This window comes from Diprion similis, chromosome 12 (genome assembly GCF_021155765.1).
Source record: "Diprion similis isolate iyDipSimi1 chromosome 12, iyDipSimi1.1, whole genome shotgun sequence".
Taxonomy (NCBI): domain Eukaryota; kingdom Metazoa; phylum Arthropoda; class Insecta; order Hymenoptera; family Diprionidae; genus Diprion; species Diprion similis.
In genome coordinates, this window is record NC_060116.1 from 17043550 (window position 1) to 17059971 (window position 16422).

Below are 16422 nucleotides of genomic sequence, written 5' to 3' on the forward strand. Positions count from 1 at the left end.
CATATATGTTGTAGTGCATCAAAAACTAAGAGACACGTATATTCTTTTATTTACTAATAAACGGTTCATAGGGGTGAAAATGAAACTAACTCTGAAATGTTCTATTAATGAATAGCAACATTTCAGGGTTGGTTTCATTCAAATCCAGCAAGCGCATTAAGAAATAATTCCGTTGGGTGCCTATCTGTTGGGGGTTGTTTTCACTCCTGCATTGTAGATTATCGAGAATGATATTTATTACATTGCCTGCTACTCGTTCCCTAGCTACAGTACCAACATATTTGTGTATAATATAAAATATTCCATGAAAACATGGACATGCATATACCGCACAAATTATAAAAATCAGGGCATAATAATCAACATTTTTTTTCTATGTGATACTGTAAAAACGTCTTAGCCTGCCTGATGCCAGTTTCAAATGCTCCATGTGTCGTCGAATAATATTTTTCGTGAGTTGCTTCTCCGGCCAGCATTATTACCGGTACACACTGAAATAAGACTTGTGATGTACTCACGTGAACATGAAAGGTATCATTAACTTGTACAAAAGAAGTGCTTTAAATGTTCATATAGCATCAAGCATTCACCTTGTCGTGAGCTTCTCGAGTAACCGTGCACCAGACGGGCTTGCCTAAAATTCCCGGTGTGACTGCAGTGGCATCGCAATTCGTAGAGACATGGCTGTAGGCACCTCTGATATACATATTGGAATGCCACTGCGTTCTTTTACATCTCCTTGGTACGGGAATATCTTCTCTTTTGAGAAAATGCCGGAGTAGATTGATGCAATCTAAGGCAACTTGGTGTTCGCTCAATGTTTCAATAACATGTGCTCCCCTTCCAGCAACTTGCCCTAACAAAACTGCCCTGTGACCCTCGAGGACATCAAAACCAGTTAAATCTCTGGTCCACGTCGCTAATTTTTGTTTAGAAAATATTCTCCTGCCATTCTTTGACCAAATAAATTGAAAACCTTGATCGTTAGGGTCCCACCAAGGCTCACCGAAGTCTAAAAATATTTTATTTACGAGGCCAAAACCAAGGCTCTCAATGGCTTGCGATAAATGTAGCGGTAGCTCTGGATTGAACATTTTTCTGTAATTTTCTTTCAAGTAACCCAGTGAACATGTTGCAATCACACAATCAGCAAAAATACGTCTTTTGTCAACCAAAGTTACTGTGACTGGTTTCGCATTTGCCTGACCTAAATTGCCTGTATTGATGCTCTGGCTCCATTCAATCGTCTCGACGGGGCAGTTCAATCGAATATTTCTTTGATTTAGCCCCTGGAGTATGAAATTGATTATTGAACTGTATCCAGCTTCAAACGTTGCATGTTTCACTTTCTTGATTGGCTACAGTGAAATGATAGAGTGAAGGCAGAGGAAATAATTTGTTACATATATAACGTCCCATATACGCTACAAGTAGTAGAAAGAATAATATTTTACCTGGTATTTTCCCCAATATTTTACGGACAATTCATCCAATGTAAAGCAAGCATTCTCAATCATTAAAAATCTAACGTTCCAGTCAAATATTTCTTCGCGCATGTCTCTAATACTCAGCGGATCACATTTCTTTCGCAAGTGTTTTCTTAGTTTGCTCCTCAAAATTCGACCAACGTTCCCTGCATTGTCAGCTAAGTGGGTTTCTGGATTTTCAGAAACTTTGCACTCTTCTATGGTAGATTGAACTACATCATTGATGTCTTTTACTAATTTTTCATCAACTTCAACACCATCGTCGCGTAGATATAAACCCGATCCCTTTGTTGACACAAAATCTGACAAGAGCTCACGATACCGGCAAATCTTAGCTAAATCACTTTGATGTCCATACAAATACTGAGCACCGCATTCAACCCAGTTGTTATTCCATGGAATTGACGCTATTCTGCCACCAACTCTGTCTTGGGCTGTCAAACAACACGCCGATCCGTGAATTATTAACAAATCACGAGAGCAAATTTTTGAAGCTACCTTCCAACAGTATATAATCTTCACAATCTTCTTCCTCTAATGTTTTAGCTGCTGCCAACCCTGCTATACCTCCGCCAATTATTATAACTTTTGTTGATTCTACTGATTGCCATTGCGAGTCGTGCATTTTGATTTTTGATATTTGATAAACACCGTGATTGGATCAAAACTTGAGTATTTTATTATACGTACTGTAGCCAATGTTCTGTAGGCTATTGTTGGTCATATCGAAAATTTTGAAATAAAAATAAAGACATAAAGAAGTTCTTGCAAGAGCCACGCAAATAATTTCAAACTGTCAAAGAAAAATTGTAAATCATCTCACTTATTTTTCAATTTACTTTGACAGTTGAATCAATCAGTTTCAGTAGTTTCATTGTTGCTGAGCTATTAATATGTCGTAACCAAAGCAAATTTGAATTACCCGCAGAAAAATCCGCGTAATCTTGACCTATTGAGTGATTAATTAATGAGTCCTTGGCTGCTTTAATTTTATACATATGATCATTTAATACATGTCTATATTTGTTATGAAATAAATAAAATTATGAAGTAGTGAATAGACCGTTTTGAAGATAACTTGTTTGCAAAATATTAACAATATAGAATGTATAAAACTGCTAACACAATATAATCAAATAGGATATTTATCTTTGCTCTCTTGCAGATCGGTCTTCTGTTACACTTTATAAAATTGTATAATATCTTGCGAACATATTTTATATAAACACAAGTTGCATTTGCAGAAATATATTTATATATTCTTTGCTATATTGAGTATAAAAAATTTGAATTGAAAATAGTCAAAGTACGACCAGCGACTTTTGAATTCAAATTGCTTGAGGAAAATCCTATCCATAGTCAACTGTAACCTTGATTCAGTGTGAGGATAAGTGGGGGAAGGTCGTAAATACTTATCTCACCAGACTCGAAATCACGATAGACTCCAGTATAAAGTATACAATATGGATGGATTGTCTGTGAGCTGTAGAGTTGTAATGGCTACACGGTCATACTAATTCAATATTTTTAACGACTGCAATTCCTTGGCTTACCTGAAAGAATTTTAATTAAGTAGATTGTAAATAACGTGATAATGGCTGTGGCAAGGTAATAATTTCACACCAACCATTTACATTTGCATCGCCTGTATTCGACAGAATTATTTTACCTCTTTTTCCTGTTGACATTGCTTTTATTTAATATGCACAAGTCATTCTACTCCGTTTGATTTTCATCATATTATTCCCCTTTTTCAGCATGATGAACCCTTTAATAGCAGAAAATAAAATCGATGCCAAATGTCGAAGAAGTGAAATACAACTAAAGAATGTCGTGCTCAGACAGCGTACGGCTAAAATTCATGCAGAATGTCTTTTCGAGGCGCCGGAAATTTTACAAAAAATATGTCTATTCATGAGCGCAGATCCTGTTTCAGGGTTTTGCTCAAATTGGAAAACACTTGCCGACAAGTTGGGTTTGACAACTCAGCAGATCACGGTACATCCTCAGAGAAACAACTTTGAATATAGTATATTTAATTTTTGATCAAAAGTTTTCATTGTTGAATAGTTTAATTTGACATATTTTCACTGCAGCTTATCGAGAGGGAATACCAAATGAAACATAGTTCAACTTGGTGGGTCTTATTGTCATTTGCATATAACCCAAATGCAACAGTAGAAAAAGTTTTAAAGGTATTAGAAGAAATAGAGAGATTAGACATCATTGATAAGATTAGCGATAGTATGCTGCGATTCGTCGACCGTATTTCTAAACAGTCTGAATCGAATGGTACGTATGTAAATAAAGTTAATAACAAACCTTAATAAAGACTTTTTTAATAGAGAAAGCTCAAACTTTGAAAAACATATGTTTCAGAATCTGAAGGGAAGCTACTCAGGTCAGCAGCTGGTATCGAATGGCTACCTTTGGTGTTAAGACCATTAAATTCAAAGGAAAGCAAACTTTACAAAATCCCGGGCATTACATCGACACTTGTAAATGACAACAAGTTTGTTGACAGCGGCACAATCGACAACACACGAGTATGCGAACAAACTTTGATAATAAATCCTAATTGAATATCTTTTCAAAAGAAGTAGGAAATAATTTCCGTTTTCTATATTTCAGCCAAATATACCGCTAGCTATGAGAGTAATGTTAACTTTTGCTAGTGACGGAGTAGACGCAGCAAAACGAATCACTAAAAAACTCAGGCAAAATGAGCCGAGGATCGGTGTCTTGATTTTGAGGGAACAACAAGACCACGTACTAATGAAGAACACAGAGTTTATAGATGACTGCTTTGAACAGGTAATTAGAGCGTACATTCTCATAAATAGTAGAAATTATCTACTATGTAAGCTACTCGGACTTGGGCATGTGGATTAAATTTACAGTTCTACTGTTTCAGGTGGATACTATAATTCCGATTTTAACAAAGGGATACTTTGACGTGATAAACAAGGCCTCAACTACAAATGAAGAACAATCGTCATTTGCAATAGATGAACGATATGCAAAATACATATATCAATGTTTTACGTTCGAGTTAGTGAAAAATAACTGCTTGGGTAAACGTGTGAGGTTCGTAATTGAGGTGTATTCAAAATTGATCAAATTGCAATGATTTCATATAATTAGTAGTTAATTACGTGTACTTATGAAACATATCTACGAACGTAACGATAAGTAATGGAGTAATACATTAATAATAATACAATCCTCTGTGCTCTTCTAATCAATACTTCAAATATATATTTCAGATGTATCTTCCCAGATGGAACAAAGCGTCGTGATCTTAGGGTCGATCATTTAAGCTTAAGAACTTGGTGGCAAGAAGAAGATCTTCAAAAATTGATCAACATGTTACTTCGAGGAAGACAAAATTTATTAAAACCCATTACCAGCTAACCAAGGGAAGGAAATGAGATCTGAATAGGAAAATTAATGAGAATACTAATATTAAAATTTGGACAATATTTTCTATTACAAAATTAATATTTGCGTATATGAAACTTTTGTTTGCTGCGCCAACATTTATACGCTGCATGCCTGATATACACCCAAAATTAATAATCAAATGTAATATTATACTTGTGTTACACACGGATTCACCGCAAATGTAGATAATGTGTTGTGTTATTGTGTTACTTAAATATGAAGCAATAGTAGAGACGTAACGGGGTGCGGTCAAATTTTAATCAACTATTTGTTGCTGATGCTAAATGAACTATTTTTAAACAGGATTAAAATACCTATATATATAGTAGGTATATATACATGAATGTAAAGAATGTTTTATTTCCTTACTTTACTTTTCTATACTTGTCTATTTTTTACGTAAACTAAAATGAATCAGAATATAAATAAAAATTGATAGCTCAAAAATCTATGGACCATTTTCTTGTAAGTTTGTTTTTGGATCCAATTATGGATTTTCTTGCGCCAAATATAGTGCAATTTCTAAAACTGGCTTAGTCGACGATTTAACAAACAGAATTAAACTTTCTTCGCATTCAAATTTCTGGAGGGAAATTGAGGATGCAATCATGTGTAACCTTGACTCTAACTTGAATCAGAGTGGGGCAAAGTCAGATATCTTGTTTTATTCAAGTGACGTGAATTCTTGGTATTCTGTACCACAAACCGTATGAAATGTATAATTTTCCCGGTATGAGTCAAATACGTGTAAATTCAACATTGCTAGTTCATTCCAAAGACTGGTACTTGGATTGCGTGTGAAAAAAGTAAAATTCTGTACAAGCATGTAAGAAAGAGTGTAAAATTGGTTATTGTGACCAAAAAATTTAACATACGCTAAACGTTCTGTTATTAAATTTTTTTTATACTGAACAATACCCACTAGGAGGTATGTTAAGATTAAACTGTTGGTTGAAAAATCTCTGATTTTATTCTATCAATCTTTATACAGTTTTTCCCCAGCGTAATAATTCTGATTTCAGAATACTTAACCTCTAAATGGAGAAGAAAATCGATGTCGATTACAGTGCAGATATGGATTTAAAAGCTATAGAGCTTCGAATGCACACAGATAAAATTCATGCTGGATTTCTCTTCGCGTGGGAAGATTTGCGGCTTTTGCAAATATTATGTCTATTCGTCGAGTCGGATGTTGTTCAAAGAGATCGCCCGACTTGGCAAATATTTGCTGAACAATTGAGTCTGACACGGCAGAAAATATTAGTGCGTAGCCAAAAAATCAGTTTAAATTATTTACATGCCGATCAGTACGAATCTGAATCTTGAATTTCGTGTGATTGTTTATAGTGTATCGAAAACGAATTTAAGTATAGCCACGGTTCAGTGTGGTGGGTTTTGTTGGCATTCGCAAATGAGGATGACGCTACTATAGGACGAATAATACTCATTTTACAACAGATGAGAATGTTCAATGTCATACGCGAAATTAGCAATGAAGTTCACGAGCTCGTTGACTGTCTTTCTGATCACTTGAATTTACAAGGTAAATAAAAGGTTCAAAGTAACTGTTGTCGTTACATCTGATTATATAATTATTATCCGAGGTACTTGTTTCAGGAACTAAATCCACAATACTTCGGCCCCCCAATATCCCATGGACACCTTTAATTTTCAGATCGTTGAATTCAAGAATCGAGAGAGTTCCACAAATCATAGATATTACAGTGAGAGCTTCAAATGTGGTGAGTGAAGCATATAAGTATGCTGAATATATACTTGAAAGTTGACTAAAATTTGGATATGATTAGAGTAAGGAATAATTCGGTGTTTAAATCGCAGCCAAGTATACCGTCGGCAAGTAAAATAATGCTAACGTTCGCCGATGACGGAGTGGAAGCGGCGCTCCGCCTGACTGAAATTTTCAGATCAAATGAACCGAGAATCGCAGTTCTACTTCTGAGAGAACAACAGGCACACGTATTCAATGCAGCCAAAGAATTCATCGATGACTGTTTGAAAAGAGTAATTAAAGTTCCAATTTCAACGAATTACAAAAAAGCTACTCTTGCAATTTGCATATTCGGGATCATAAGTGCTAAACTCATAATTTGATCGACTTCAGGTGGATTATATAATTCCAATTCTCACGAAGGGATACTATGATGTTATAAATAATACATATCCCGATTTGAAAGATCAACTGGTATTGTCATTTGCAGTTGATCAAACATATGCACAATATGTATATAAGTGTTTTGCAGAGGAATTTATACGGAATCGGTGCTGGAATATGCGTGTAAGGTGTGTATCTTGCAGGTAGTAAAAGTGCATAAATCCAGGTACAGAAGTTGAAAGTTTGCCTAATTTGTCTCGAAAATGTATTTCAGACCTATTATGCCCACCGGAACAACAGAAAATGATCTACCGGATCACAAATCATCTATGGGTCCCATAAGATTTAAGGAGGCAGAAATCGGAGAATTCATAACAATGTTGCTGAGAAAAAGGCGGGTTTAAGAAATCGACCGATTGGTTCCGTGGCTCAGAAAACGGCAAAGGTCAAAATTTTTCAAATGTTTATAATTCAAAATACTTTACATACACGAATAAACAGTTTATTGTACTTACCACATGAAGGTCGTGGCGATATCTGCAACACACACACTCCACTTAAAGTCACTGTTTTCACCAATACTACGTTTTAAAACCTTCACGCACATTTGTTTACACCTCGCACGAGCATGGCCCAGCCGGCAGAACGAAAATTCAAAATTCGATCTCTCGATATCAACACGCGCGTTAACCTGTTCCACTAATTAAACTCTTTAAAGACGGTTACCCCTGGGTAAATTTTCGTAACCAGTACCCGGCGGGTAAATGGGCTTGGACCATAGGAAGCCGTTTAGCAATCCGGTAGCTTCTTTATCGGCAGAGCAACAGTTTTTTTTTTGTTTCTACTACGCTGAGTATGTATGTGTATCATTCGATGTCTATTCCGTGCGATCCTTAGAGCACATACTACTGGAGGTAGTTGCCCACACCATCAACCTCGCGAAACTGCCGCCGAAGTGATGACAGAACGAAATATATACTTGGGATGCTCCGTCTGTCTCACTCTACATTAACTGACCAAGAGAAAATGTATCGGCCAATCAGGTGTAGAGCAAGAGAGTTAGATCATGAAGGGCATGTATTTCTCTCTCACTCCGTCGCCACACTTTCTCTAGATGTGAAGATGCGAAACTATTGTATGTATTTTGACTTCACTAATTATTTTCTTCTTCCACTTTATTCACTGGGCATAGGATGTACAATATATATGATTTACAAATTGCGTTTTTACATATTACATAGAAAAATATACCTTTGACGGGTTTCGAAATTAGCTCCCAATGCCATCGGCAATCTCGTATCTCTTTTGCGCTGCCGAGTTTGTGAATAGCTCTGTCACTGTCCTAGGGAGCTTTCAGCGCTGTCAGCTAGTTTTGGAACGCACCCCTAATATTTCTTTGTTTACAATACAGGAATTAATATCTATGATTAATATTCAGCATCATCCGTCATTTGGAATGTATGACCACTTTGTTATAGCTGGGATTTTCTTTTCCTGTCAATAAATTACGCTCTAGTCAATTGATAGATCTCAATGCTTGACACAATTTCAAAATGACTTGGGGGAAGAGTTTCATACCTGTAATAATCTATCAGTCTATCAGCTTCACGAATTCCGCTTTCAACTGCACCATGAACTGTCGAGTAATAGTGCTCATTAGTTGCTTCCCCACCAAAAAGTAATATCTGTAAAAAATGGTTTGTTTCATTCTTGCTTATAACTATTAAATGATATCGATACAGAAGCGAAATTACTGGTTTTCCAGTGGGATTAATAATAGGTTCAGCAAGGTCTTTCGCCCAGACGTCTAACTTTTTAGATTCCAAAGTTCGCAAACTGTAGGAGCCTCTAAAGTTTTTATCCTGATTCCACTTAGACCTGGAGGAAAATTAGGGTACTTGATTATTTCGCTAGGTAACTTTGGGATGCATAATGTATATAATATACATATGGTCTAGTAATAGATTTGCACAGATTTATCCATCATTCCACAAGTCTGTTAGCAGAGTATTACTAATATCACAATGAATGCAATCACTTAACATGAAAGTGAAAAGCATAGAAACATTATGCACATACCGTATCATATTTATCGGTTTTGGAATGTTGAAATTTTTACTGAAGAACCTTTGCAGTATGTCATAGAATCCATCAAGTACAATTGAATCTGCTAAGTTCTCAACATGCTTTGCACATGGTCCAGTGAGCCAACCGCTTAAAACACGAGGTTGATGGTCAACAGTGGAGAAATGAAAAACTTCAGCCAACCATTCATTGCCCTGAAATAACATTAGTATTTTTTTTATGCGTTACTATCTAGAACATCTTGATATTGCTTTTAGTATAATATAATGGAAACATTTCGTACTTTGTGAGTGTGAACGTTCAATCACATAAATCAACTTACTTTGTCGAGAGATTGTAGAAACTTTGTCTTATCCTCCTTTGACCAAACTACATTAAAACCGGCGACATCTTCGGGCCACCATTTGTAGGGAAATTCAAAGATAATTTTGTCCACTGTCCCAAATCCAAGACCCTGAGTATTTTCGAATAATTATAATTAGAGATGTAACTAATGCGTACTATTGATAAAGTACTTATCCAATTTTCAAGCTATGACTCTACTGAGAATACATGCAAAAAGACGATACGAATGTTAAATTTCTGTTCATATAATACCTGTATGGTACGTTTTTTCAATTCAGATAGTGGTGGTGTAAATAAATTGTTGTGTTGTTCTTTCAGTACACCAAGTGAGGGTGTAAAAATAACATGATCAGCATTACGCTCTAAGTTGTCAGTAGTTTTGATAATAATTTGATTTTCACTGCTATAGTCGATACTTGAAACTACTTTTTTGAAGTGCACTTTTTCCAAAAGTGGTAGCTCATTTGCCTCTGGTGTAAACTTGTTCTGTGAGCAGCAAGAAAAAAAAATTGCTGTTAGGATTTTACAAGTACCTGAGAAATGCGAATAAAATTCAGATTCTACTTTGTAATGATTCACTGAAGGAAAATGTAATTAAATCTCATGCCGAAATCCTTACCATCAAAACTTCAAACAGAGTTTTATATCCCCTGCCTTTCCAATTGAGTAATGGATTCCCTGGACATATCCAATACTCAGCAAGTCCAGATGCACAAACTTCGGACCACGAATCGCAAGAATCTATGATACACTCATACCTTCGAATCCACTCCAAAAATTCTTCTGCCCTAGTGAAATTTGTGAACGGATTTTCCTTGAATGCCTTGAAATACCTGAAAGTAGAGTTTATAAGATAAAACCCAGACAAGAAGTTATAGACTATTTTAGCTATGTCATTTTGAAAGAGGACAAGAGAAAGAATAACAATCACCTTACACAAAACTTAAAAAATTTGTGACGAAGAAAGAAACTTGTACTTTTCAGTGGTAACTTAATCTAACATTCAACTACTCTAGAAGTTACAATACTGACTCTTGTGTGAAATATTCTCCGAACGATCCCTCGAAATCTGTTAGCTTGTTTGGCATAACTGCGTAGATGCCGTGATATATATTCAGTAGCTCGGTACTTTGTTCTCTAGGTATGATTTCTCCTTGAGAATCAGCAAATATCCAATTTTCATTTTTGGTCAAAATTTTAGAACCTTCCAAAAGATTGTGGCGAGATGCCAATTCGTGGGATATATTTCCACGCTCACCGTGCACATATTCTGCTCCTAACTCTATCACGTTATCAGCTGCCATAGCAAGGGAAAAAAGTTTTATTAATATAGGTCTTATCGGGCCTTTTTCTAGCTGTTGTCATTTGATTAATTTAATAGCTGCACTTATTGTTAGCTTGGCATAATTAGTTATTTAAATCAATATAATATATAATGAAAGAAATTAGTCGTTAGATGAAATACAGACATTGTACACACCGAATTCTACGGTATGTACGCGCCCTCCGATTCGATCTCCGGCTTCAAAAACGGTGACATTTTCAAGACCTTGCTCTAGCAAACGGCATGCCGCAGCGATACCAGCAGCACCAGCTCCAACAATTAAAACTTGTACCTCTTCAAACATTTTTCGCAAGTAGAGTAGCTGATATTTTAAACATCACTTTATTGGAAATGGGTAGAATTTTTATACTACTATCGGAGTTGATTGAAGGTCTCCAATTATAACGGTAAAATTAAAGTGTTGGCTGACTAGTTTTCTATCTGACTAAGAGTTAGAAGTGTTAGAACTTAAAATGGTTGATAAATCACACACCAAGAAAGAAAGATAACGTCGTTGCGTCGATCATAGCGTTACCAATTTCGTCCAATTGACTTGATTTCTTTACCATTGTGATTATAATGAGCATATGATCTAAGATCTGTTTGCGCAGGGGCGATATTTCAGAACGGGCATATCGAAATGAAAGTATAGGGTATATAATATAATATACCTATAATCGAATTGCTTCTACGGTATCAATCTCGAGATTGTAGAGATTTTGTAATTGTAACCCAGTGACGTAGGAGCGTTTTGAACTTCGACCTTCGAACATCTATTATTTAAAAAAAAGGGGGCGTTAACAGGGTAAGTAGCATGATAATTGTTTGCGAGAATCGAGCACAAAAATCATTTTCGGTACGTGCGTTCCGAAATGACAATGCGAACCACTGATTTCTACTTCAATGCGAACTTGCGGTGAATCCCGTCAGAGTGAACGAACATATAGTTCAACGTTCTACGAGTGTTAAGTAACCTATGGTACCGTAGTCGGTGCAGTTGAATTGAAGTTAAATTCAGCTTGTCATTATAGTTCATCTGACTAACCTGGAGTTTATGTTTACCAAACAGAACGTTATTAATTCTATAAGTGAAGATGATAAAACTTACAGAGGAAATTGATTTGACGGGATACACGCTCATCATTCCTTCAGTAGCCGTAGGAAATGTTGGCCAATTGGCTGTTGATCTTTTTATCTCGAGCCTTAGTGCAAAGAGAATAGGTTATGTTTGGGATTCTGCATTCATACCTATAGTTGGCCCTGATCCGTACGACGAAAATTCGTCAGACCTTTGCACGGCCGTTGATTTATTTTGTAGCACAAATAAAAGAGTTCTACTGATTCAAATAAGATCACCGCTTTCCAAGAAACCCTTTCTATTTTTTAAAAAGTTGCAGAATTTCATCACAGAAAAACACATCGCCAAGGTAAAATTTTCGTTCACGTTATATATTCGTAACAAATTCAATCAACGTATTTTCAATCATAGGTCATCGTATTAACCAGCAGCTACTCCCATGAAAAACGAGATCAACAGATCAGAACTATTCCATTACGTTACATTGCATCTCCAGAAATAAAATCAGAATTTGGTGCGATGTTCGACAGCCTGAACTGGACATATCTAGAAAGTAAAATTGACGAATACCGCAGGAGCGAAGTCCTTGAAATCCCAGGTGGAGGTTTTGCCAAAAACCTGTATGATATCTTTGTCGAGAACCATATTCCTTGTGCAGTTTTACTCAGATTTTGTTCAGAAGGAGACAACATCCCGGACGCAATGGAGCTAGCCAACTACTTAAACCAGTGGCTGGATCTTTTCTCAAAGGATGCCTCTGGCAACTTATTAATCAGAAAACCTTCCTCTTGGAGATTCTTATTTGGCAATGATCCTCCACTCGAAATGTTCTGAACATCATGTTAATCGGGTTTATTAAGTTCTTAATAAAACGTCATTACCAACTAAATTGTAATCGTATTTCTTGTTGATTTATCAGCGTAAAAATGAACAAGGTAGAAGCTAGGGATTTGAATTGACAAAGTAAGGAATTTTATTCAGTCACAGTTTTGGTTCTCTTTGGAGAATCATTGATCGATCGTTCGATTTTGGATACATTGATATTGTACAAAACTATTTGAATCCAATTAACGGTTCATTATAAATAGTGAAGCCAGCGGCAGTTAAAAATATCATTCATGACCTAAATTATAATTACTTAGTTTACGACAGCAGTTTCCATTTGGCAGAGAATGCTGTGTATGTAACAAATGCAGCTAAGAATGCAGCTAGGAGTTCAGAGTTTATCCATGGTCCAAGGTAAGCACCTGGGTTGTTGAGGACGACAACAGCTAAAGGTTTTACACTGCTTGGATCTTCTCCGTTCCTAATTGCTTTACGAAGGGCACTGTACCCATCTTCATCATACAGATTAACATTGTAATCTCCTGATCTAGCTTTCTTTATATCCTCCGTCCAGCTGACCTACAATAACAAAAATACAGAATATTGATGAATAATGTTTGCTAAGATATTTTTATAAAAACTTGTCAGTAATTGGAAGAAATAATTCATATCCAACTCATTCAACAACTCGCTTTGCCTCGCGTATAACTTTTTACTATATTACCACATGGCAAGCTGACTTGAAACACTATTATCGATTGTCAATTGACGGAAATGAGATGGTATTCAGATTACGTACCTGATATTTGTTGTCTGAACTTAGTCTGACTGCGGGCAGAGTCTTTCCTTCGACCTCGGCATACAAAGAAACACCTTTAGCACCGTTGCTACACTTGAGTGTGAATTGTGTAGTGAAAGCGATGCTAGTCAAGACTGTAGCATCCTCGGTAACGTATGCTGAGGCTGAAACTTCTGGTTTTTGACAAGTTTCGGCCAACGCCGAGGAGGTGGTGACGGCGATAATGCACAAAACAATGAGCCTCTTCATTTTGTTTATTAGTCTCTTAATTCAATATGTGACAAATCTTGTGCTCCACTTTGCACGCGACCGCAACAGCCGGCTCTGAACACTAACCGCACGCCTCTGTCAACGAATCAAACGCTGCTGAGCTGCTGAATCTCTGACGAGATGCCACCTAGCAGTTCTCCGCAGCCACGTCACATGGCAACTTGTCAGCCCATGAGGTGGCGGCAGCTAATTCCATGTAGAAGGAAAACTCGAATCCACATTCTGACAAAGTTAGCATATCTTATCAGGATTAGAAGATGGAGCCACTTTACTGTACTTTTGCGAAGCGACATCATTGCGAGTCGGTAATTCTATTCAATTGTCCGTGTTGATCTGTAATGGCTGTTTTTTTAGACGTAAAAAACTAGACACCCTGAGAAATTTTCCAAAAAATTGTTCTTCGACAGTAACTGGTAGTGCTCTCAATTTTTTTGCTAAACATATACCGATGAGCCTGCAGATTTTTTCCGCTTTTCAATTAACGCGGTGCCAGATGTTCAAAACTTTGAATCGACTAATCCATGTTGACGGATTGATTATTATGAACTGGGCCCATATATCATTTGTGCTTGATTTCAAATTATTTTTTATACATCGAGGAAAAAGTGTAAACTCGATATCGTATGTAAGCAGCGGTCAGAAGTTGGTTGCACATGGTTTTGGATTGTTAGTGCAGTTTTAGATACAACGCCGGGGTGAATGTGATAGGGAGATAATTGTGAGTGCGATTATTCGTTGATAAAATGTAAAATTCGGCCAAACAACGGTTGGTGCGAAGGAAGTTTGTAATGAAAAATAGGTAATTCGTAGTAAATCATCATTCTTTTGTCAGTGACTAATTAACAGGATCGGTGGTTTCCGAGTATTTGAACAATCATGAAAAAATAAAACATCGCGCCGCCATCTTAACAATTTGTAAATTGTGAAATAATCTCGTGCTATTCATACCGTTGTTATTCGTTCGCGTTGAACTGAAAAAATGTGCAAAGTAGTCGCAGATATTCTGGTTTATAATCATAGTATTGTTTTTTGTGTGGTGAGTTTTGTGTGACGTTATAATCCGTCAACTGACACCGCAGAACCGTTCGAGTAAACAAAATCCTCGATTTTAATCTTCATCCGATGTGATTCTGGACTCAGGTAAGGTTTAAAATTATTAACGCAATCTTCTACCCGCGGTTTCATTTTGTTTATCACACAATCTTTCAATTGCGTTTTGCGCGAGAGAGCGCTGGTTGCCACTAATGGCAAGCATTGAAAGGACAAGAGATTTTCGTTTCTATCGGTGCGTGAGTTGACTACGTCGGCACTGTAGACTGCATGCGTACCGAGCTGCTGATAGCGAACACCTTACGAATAATTTGAGGTTATGTGTCTGTCGAGATAGTTCGTTCAAGTAAATTGTATTTCGCAGTAGCGAAGTAATTACTGAGAATAAAATCAGATAAACTCAAAGAAATGATGCCAATCGTAAATCTGCTTAGGGCAGGTAGTAGACTGACTGCGAAATGCTTGCAAAGAACATTAATTTCAAAGGGAGTAAAATCTCCTGCTGGAGTTTGCATATTACAGAAACGTGCGATATTATTTAGCACTAGTGCAAAATTGGATTCTCAAGGCGAACACAGCGATTCAGATTCAGACTCGCGTAAAGCACTTGGAAAATTGGAGGGAAAACTCCGGCTTTCCTTCACATGTAAAAAATGCATGACTCGAAATAACAAACTAATTTCGAAAATCAGTTACCAAACAGGGGTCGTGATAGTGCGGTGTGACGGTTGCAAAAACAATCATTTAATAGCGGATAATCTTGGATGGTTCTCCGACCTGAAGCAGAAGATTAATATTGAAAAACTTATGGCCTCCAAAGGGGAAAACGTTCGTAAATTTGCGAACTATGACGAAGGGTATTTCGAGGCTGTTGCAGAGGAGGCATTAGTGAAAATGAAGAGACAACAGAGCAAGTTAACTTCTGAACAAGCTGAAAATGAACAAGAAAATCTTCCTACACTCGAATATCAAAAAGTCGGAACGTCGCTTAAAGATTGAAACAACATATACGCGAAATTGCAGTTTGATTCATTTTCAAATGATCCTTCGATTATTAAACCGATTAATTGTTCTAAGTTAAAAGCCTTAACCGGTAAAAAGAAAATGGCAAAGTCAACATCCACAAATATACTTAAAATCGTAACATATTTGTATTTGTCTTGTTTTGAATTTTTTAAACAAGTATAAAATACTTATACACGTAATATAAAATTTATGTCAATTTTTGTAAATAGAAATGCTAACGTTACTGCTACAGTAAAGTGTTTTTCCTTATTTGTTTATGTTTTTTTTTTTTGCGTTTGTAACTAGTGTGCGTGCAAATTTTGCTACAACTTGAGAACTGCCAGATTTTATTATATATAAAATAAACTAGTTCGTTGGCACAATGTTATTCAGGGTTTAAAAATTAGAGGAATATTTTCTTGTAAACATACGATACAAGCAGGTAGAAAATATAATATAAAATTTATTGGAATAATGCGATAGGTACTTGAAAGAAAAGCGACACACCTTATGTGTAACAAAACTGTCTTCAATGTGAAAACTTGGAAAGTTCAATATGTTGGGTTCGGTTGAATAATACAAGATTTTAAAATGTGA

General features: G+C 36.3%; 7 protein-coding genes across 10 annotated transcripts; 4 read left to right on the plus strand and 3 right to left on the minus strand.

The window, feature by feature from the left end:
- Nucleotides 1–219: 219 nt before the first annotated feature.
- LOC124413677 (spermine oxidase-like) lies at nucleotides 220–2362 on the minus strand. Its single transcript, XM_046894399.1, has 4 exons — nucleotides 2327–2362; nucleotides 1455–2021; nucleotides 591–1358; nucleotides 220–491 (listed from the first exon to the last, which is right to left on the minus strand). Exons 1-4 carry the CDS (start codon nucleotides 2360–2362, stop codon nucleotides 360–362), a joined length of 1503 nt encoding a protein of 500 aa, XP_046750355.1. The 3' UTR covers nucleotides 220–359.
- On the plus strand, nucleotides 1789–16092 carry LOC124413576. The gene is made up of 3 exons (XM_046894265.1): nucleotides 1789–1799; nucleotides 14839–14844; nucleotides 15153–16092. Exon 3 carries the CDS (start codon nucleotides 15229–15231, stop codon nucleotides 15817–15819), a length of 591 nt encoding a protein of 196 aa, XP_046750221.1. The 5' UTR covers nucleotides 1789–1799; nucleotides 14839–14844; nucleotides 15153–15228; the 3' UTR covers nucleotides 15820–16092.
- LOC124413571 lies at nucleotides 2961–7409 on the plus strand. Of its 3 annotated transcripts, none has more exons than XM_046894262.1 (7): nucleotides 2961–3095; nucleotides 3245–3485; nucleotides 3584–3779; nucleotides 3867–4033; nucleotides 4119–4301; nucleotides 4402–4630; nucleotides 7398–7409. In XM_046894262.1, exons 1-6 carry the CDS (start codon nucleotides 3082–3084, stop codon nucleotides 4615–4617), a joined length of 1017 nt encoding a protein of 338 aa, XP_046750218.1. In that variant the 5' UTR covers nucleotides 2961–3081; the 3' UTR covers nucleotides 4618–4630; nucleotides 7398–7409. The 3 variants fall into 3 exon arrangements, with proteins under 3 accessions (XP_046750218.1, XP_046750217.1, XP_046750216.1); XM_046894261.1 differs by lacking the exon at nucleotides 7398–7409 and adding an exon at nucleotides 4754–5395 and having other exon boundaries at nucleotides 3870–4033; nucleotides 4402–4574; XM_046894260.1 differs by lacking the exon at nucleotides 7398–7409 and adding an exon at nucleotides 4754–5394 and having other exon boundaries at nucleotides 4402–4574.
- LOC124413572 lies at nucleotides 5578–7612 on the plus strand. Its single transcript, XM_046894263.1, has 7 exons — nucleotides 5578–5859; nucleotides 5954–6194; nucleotides 6279–6474; nucleotides 6549–6673; nucleotides 6771–6953; nucleotides 7054–7232; nucleotides 7319–7612. Exons 2-7 carry the CDS (start codon nucleotides 5970–5972, stop codon nucleotides 7446–7448), a joined length of 1038 nt encoding a protein of 345 aa, XP_046750219.1. The 5' UTR covers nucleotides 5578–5859; nucleotides 5954–5969; the 3' UTR covers nucleotides 7449–7612.
- LOC124413568 (spermine oxidase-like) lies at nucleotides 8213–11252 on the minus strand. Of its 2 annotated transcripts, XM_046894257.1 has the most exons (9): nucleotides 10955–11252; nucleotides 10507–10771; nucleotides 10094–10307; nucleotides 9727–9960; nucleotides 9452–9583; nucleotides 9124–9323; nucleotides 8799–8922; nucleotides 8623–8729; nucleotides 8219–8538 (listed from the first exon to the last, which is right to left on the minus strand). In XM_046894257.1, exons 1-9 carry the CDS (start codon nucleotides 11100–11102, stop codon nucleotides 8517–8519), a joined length of 1446 nt encoding a protein of 481 aa, XP_046750213.1. In that variant the 5' UTR covers nucleotides 11103–11252; the 3' UTR covers nucleotides 8219–8516. The 2 variants fall into 2 exon arrangements, with proteins under 2 accessions (XP_046750212.1, XP_046750213.1); XM_046894256.1 differs by having other exon boundaries at nucleotides 8213–8538; nucleotides 8623–8922.
- On the plus strand, nucleotides 11797–12736 carry LOC124413573 (proteasome assembly chaperone 2). The gene is made up of 2 exons (XM_046894264.1): nucleotides 11797–12225; nucleotides 12288–12736. Exons 1-2 carry the CDS (start codon nucleotides 11893–11895, stop codon nucleotides 12708–12710), a joined length of 756 nt encoding a protein of 251 aa, XP_046750220.1. The 5' UTR covers nucleotides 11797–11892; the 3' UTR covers nucleotides 12711–12736.
- On the minus strand, nucleotides 12829–13938 carry LOC124413577 (translocon-associated protein subunit delta). Its single transcript, XM_046894266.1, has 2 exons — nucleotides 13501–13938; nucleotides 12829–13280 (listed from the first exon to the last, which is right to left on the minus strand). The coding sequence occupies exons 1-2, from the start codon at nucleotides 13747–13749 to the stop codon at nucleotides 13020–13022; spliced, it is 510 nt and encodes a 169-aa protein (XP_046750222.1). The 5' UTR covers nucleotides 13750–13938; the 3' UTR covers nucleotides 12829–13019.
- Nucleotides 16093–16422: the final 330 nt, after the last annotated feature.

Coding starts and splice junctions, on each gene's coding strand:
- LOC124413677 (XM_046894399.1), bottom strand. CDS start 2,362: ATGAAACTACTGAAACTGATTGATTCAACTGTCAAA. Junction 2,022..2,326: donor TGATTGATTCAACTGTCAAA/GTAAATTGAAAA, acceptor CTAAAACATTAG/AGGAAGAAGATTGTGAAGAT. Junction 1,359..1,454: donor AATATTGGGGAAAATACCAG/GTAAAATATTAT, acceptor ATTTCACTGTAG/CCAATCAAGAAAGTGAAACA.
- LOC124413571 (XM_046894260.1), top strand. Junction 3,780..3,866: donor TAAACAGTCTGAATCGAATG/GTACGTATGTAA, acceptor CATATGTTTCAG/AATCTGAAGGGAAGCTACTC. Junction 4,302..4,401: donor TAGATGACTGCTTTGAACAG/GTAATTAGAGCG, acceptor CTACTGTTTCAG/GTGGATACTATAATTCCGAT.
- LOC124413572 (XM_046894263.1), top strand. CDS start 5,970: ATGGAGAAGAAAATCGATGTCGATTACAGTGCAGATATGGATTTAAAA. Junction 6,475..6,548: donor TGATCACTTGAATTTACAAG/GTAAATAAAAGG, acceptor TACTTGTTTCAG/GAACTAAATCCACAATACTT. Junction 6,674..6,770: donor CAGTGAGAGCTTCAAATGTG/GTGAGTGAAGCA, acceptor TTTAAATCGCAG/CCAAGTATACCGTCGGCAAG.
- LOC124413568 (XM_046894256.1), bottom strand. CDS start 11,102: ATGTTTGAAGAGGTACAAGTTTTAATTGTTGGAGCTGGTGCTGCTGGT. Junction 10,308..10,506: donor GGAGAATATTTCACACAAGA/GTCAGTATTGTA, acceptor CTCTACTTTCAG/GTATTTCAAGGCATTCAAGG. Junction 9,324..9,451: donor TTCTACAATCTCTCGACAAA/GTAAGTTGATTT, acceptor ATGTTATTTCAG/GGCAATGAATGGTTGGCTGA.
- LOC124413573 (XM_046894264.1), top strand. CDS start 11,893: ATGATAAAACTTACAGAGGAAATTGATTTGACGGGATACACGCTCATC. Junction 12,226..12,287: donor CAGAAAAACACATCGCCAAG/GTAAAATTTTCG, acceptor TTTCAATCATAG/GTCATCGTATTAACCAGCAG.
- LOC124413577 (XM_046894266.1), bottom strand. CDS start 13,749: ATGAAGAGGCTCATTGTTTTGTGCATTATCGCCGTCACCACCTCCTCG. Junction 13,281..13,500: donor GTTCAGACAACAAATATCAG/GTACGTAATCTG, acceptor TTGTTATTGTAG/GTCAGCTGGACGGAGGATAT.
- LOC124413576 (XM_046894265.1), top strand. CDS start 15,229: ATGATGCCAATCGTAAATCTGCTTAGGGCAGGTAGTAGACTGACTGCG.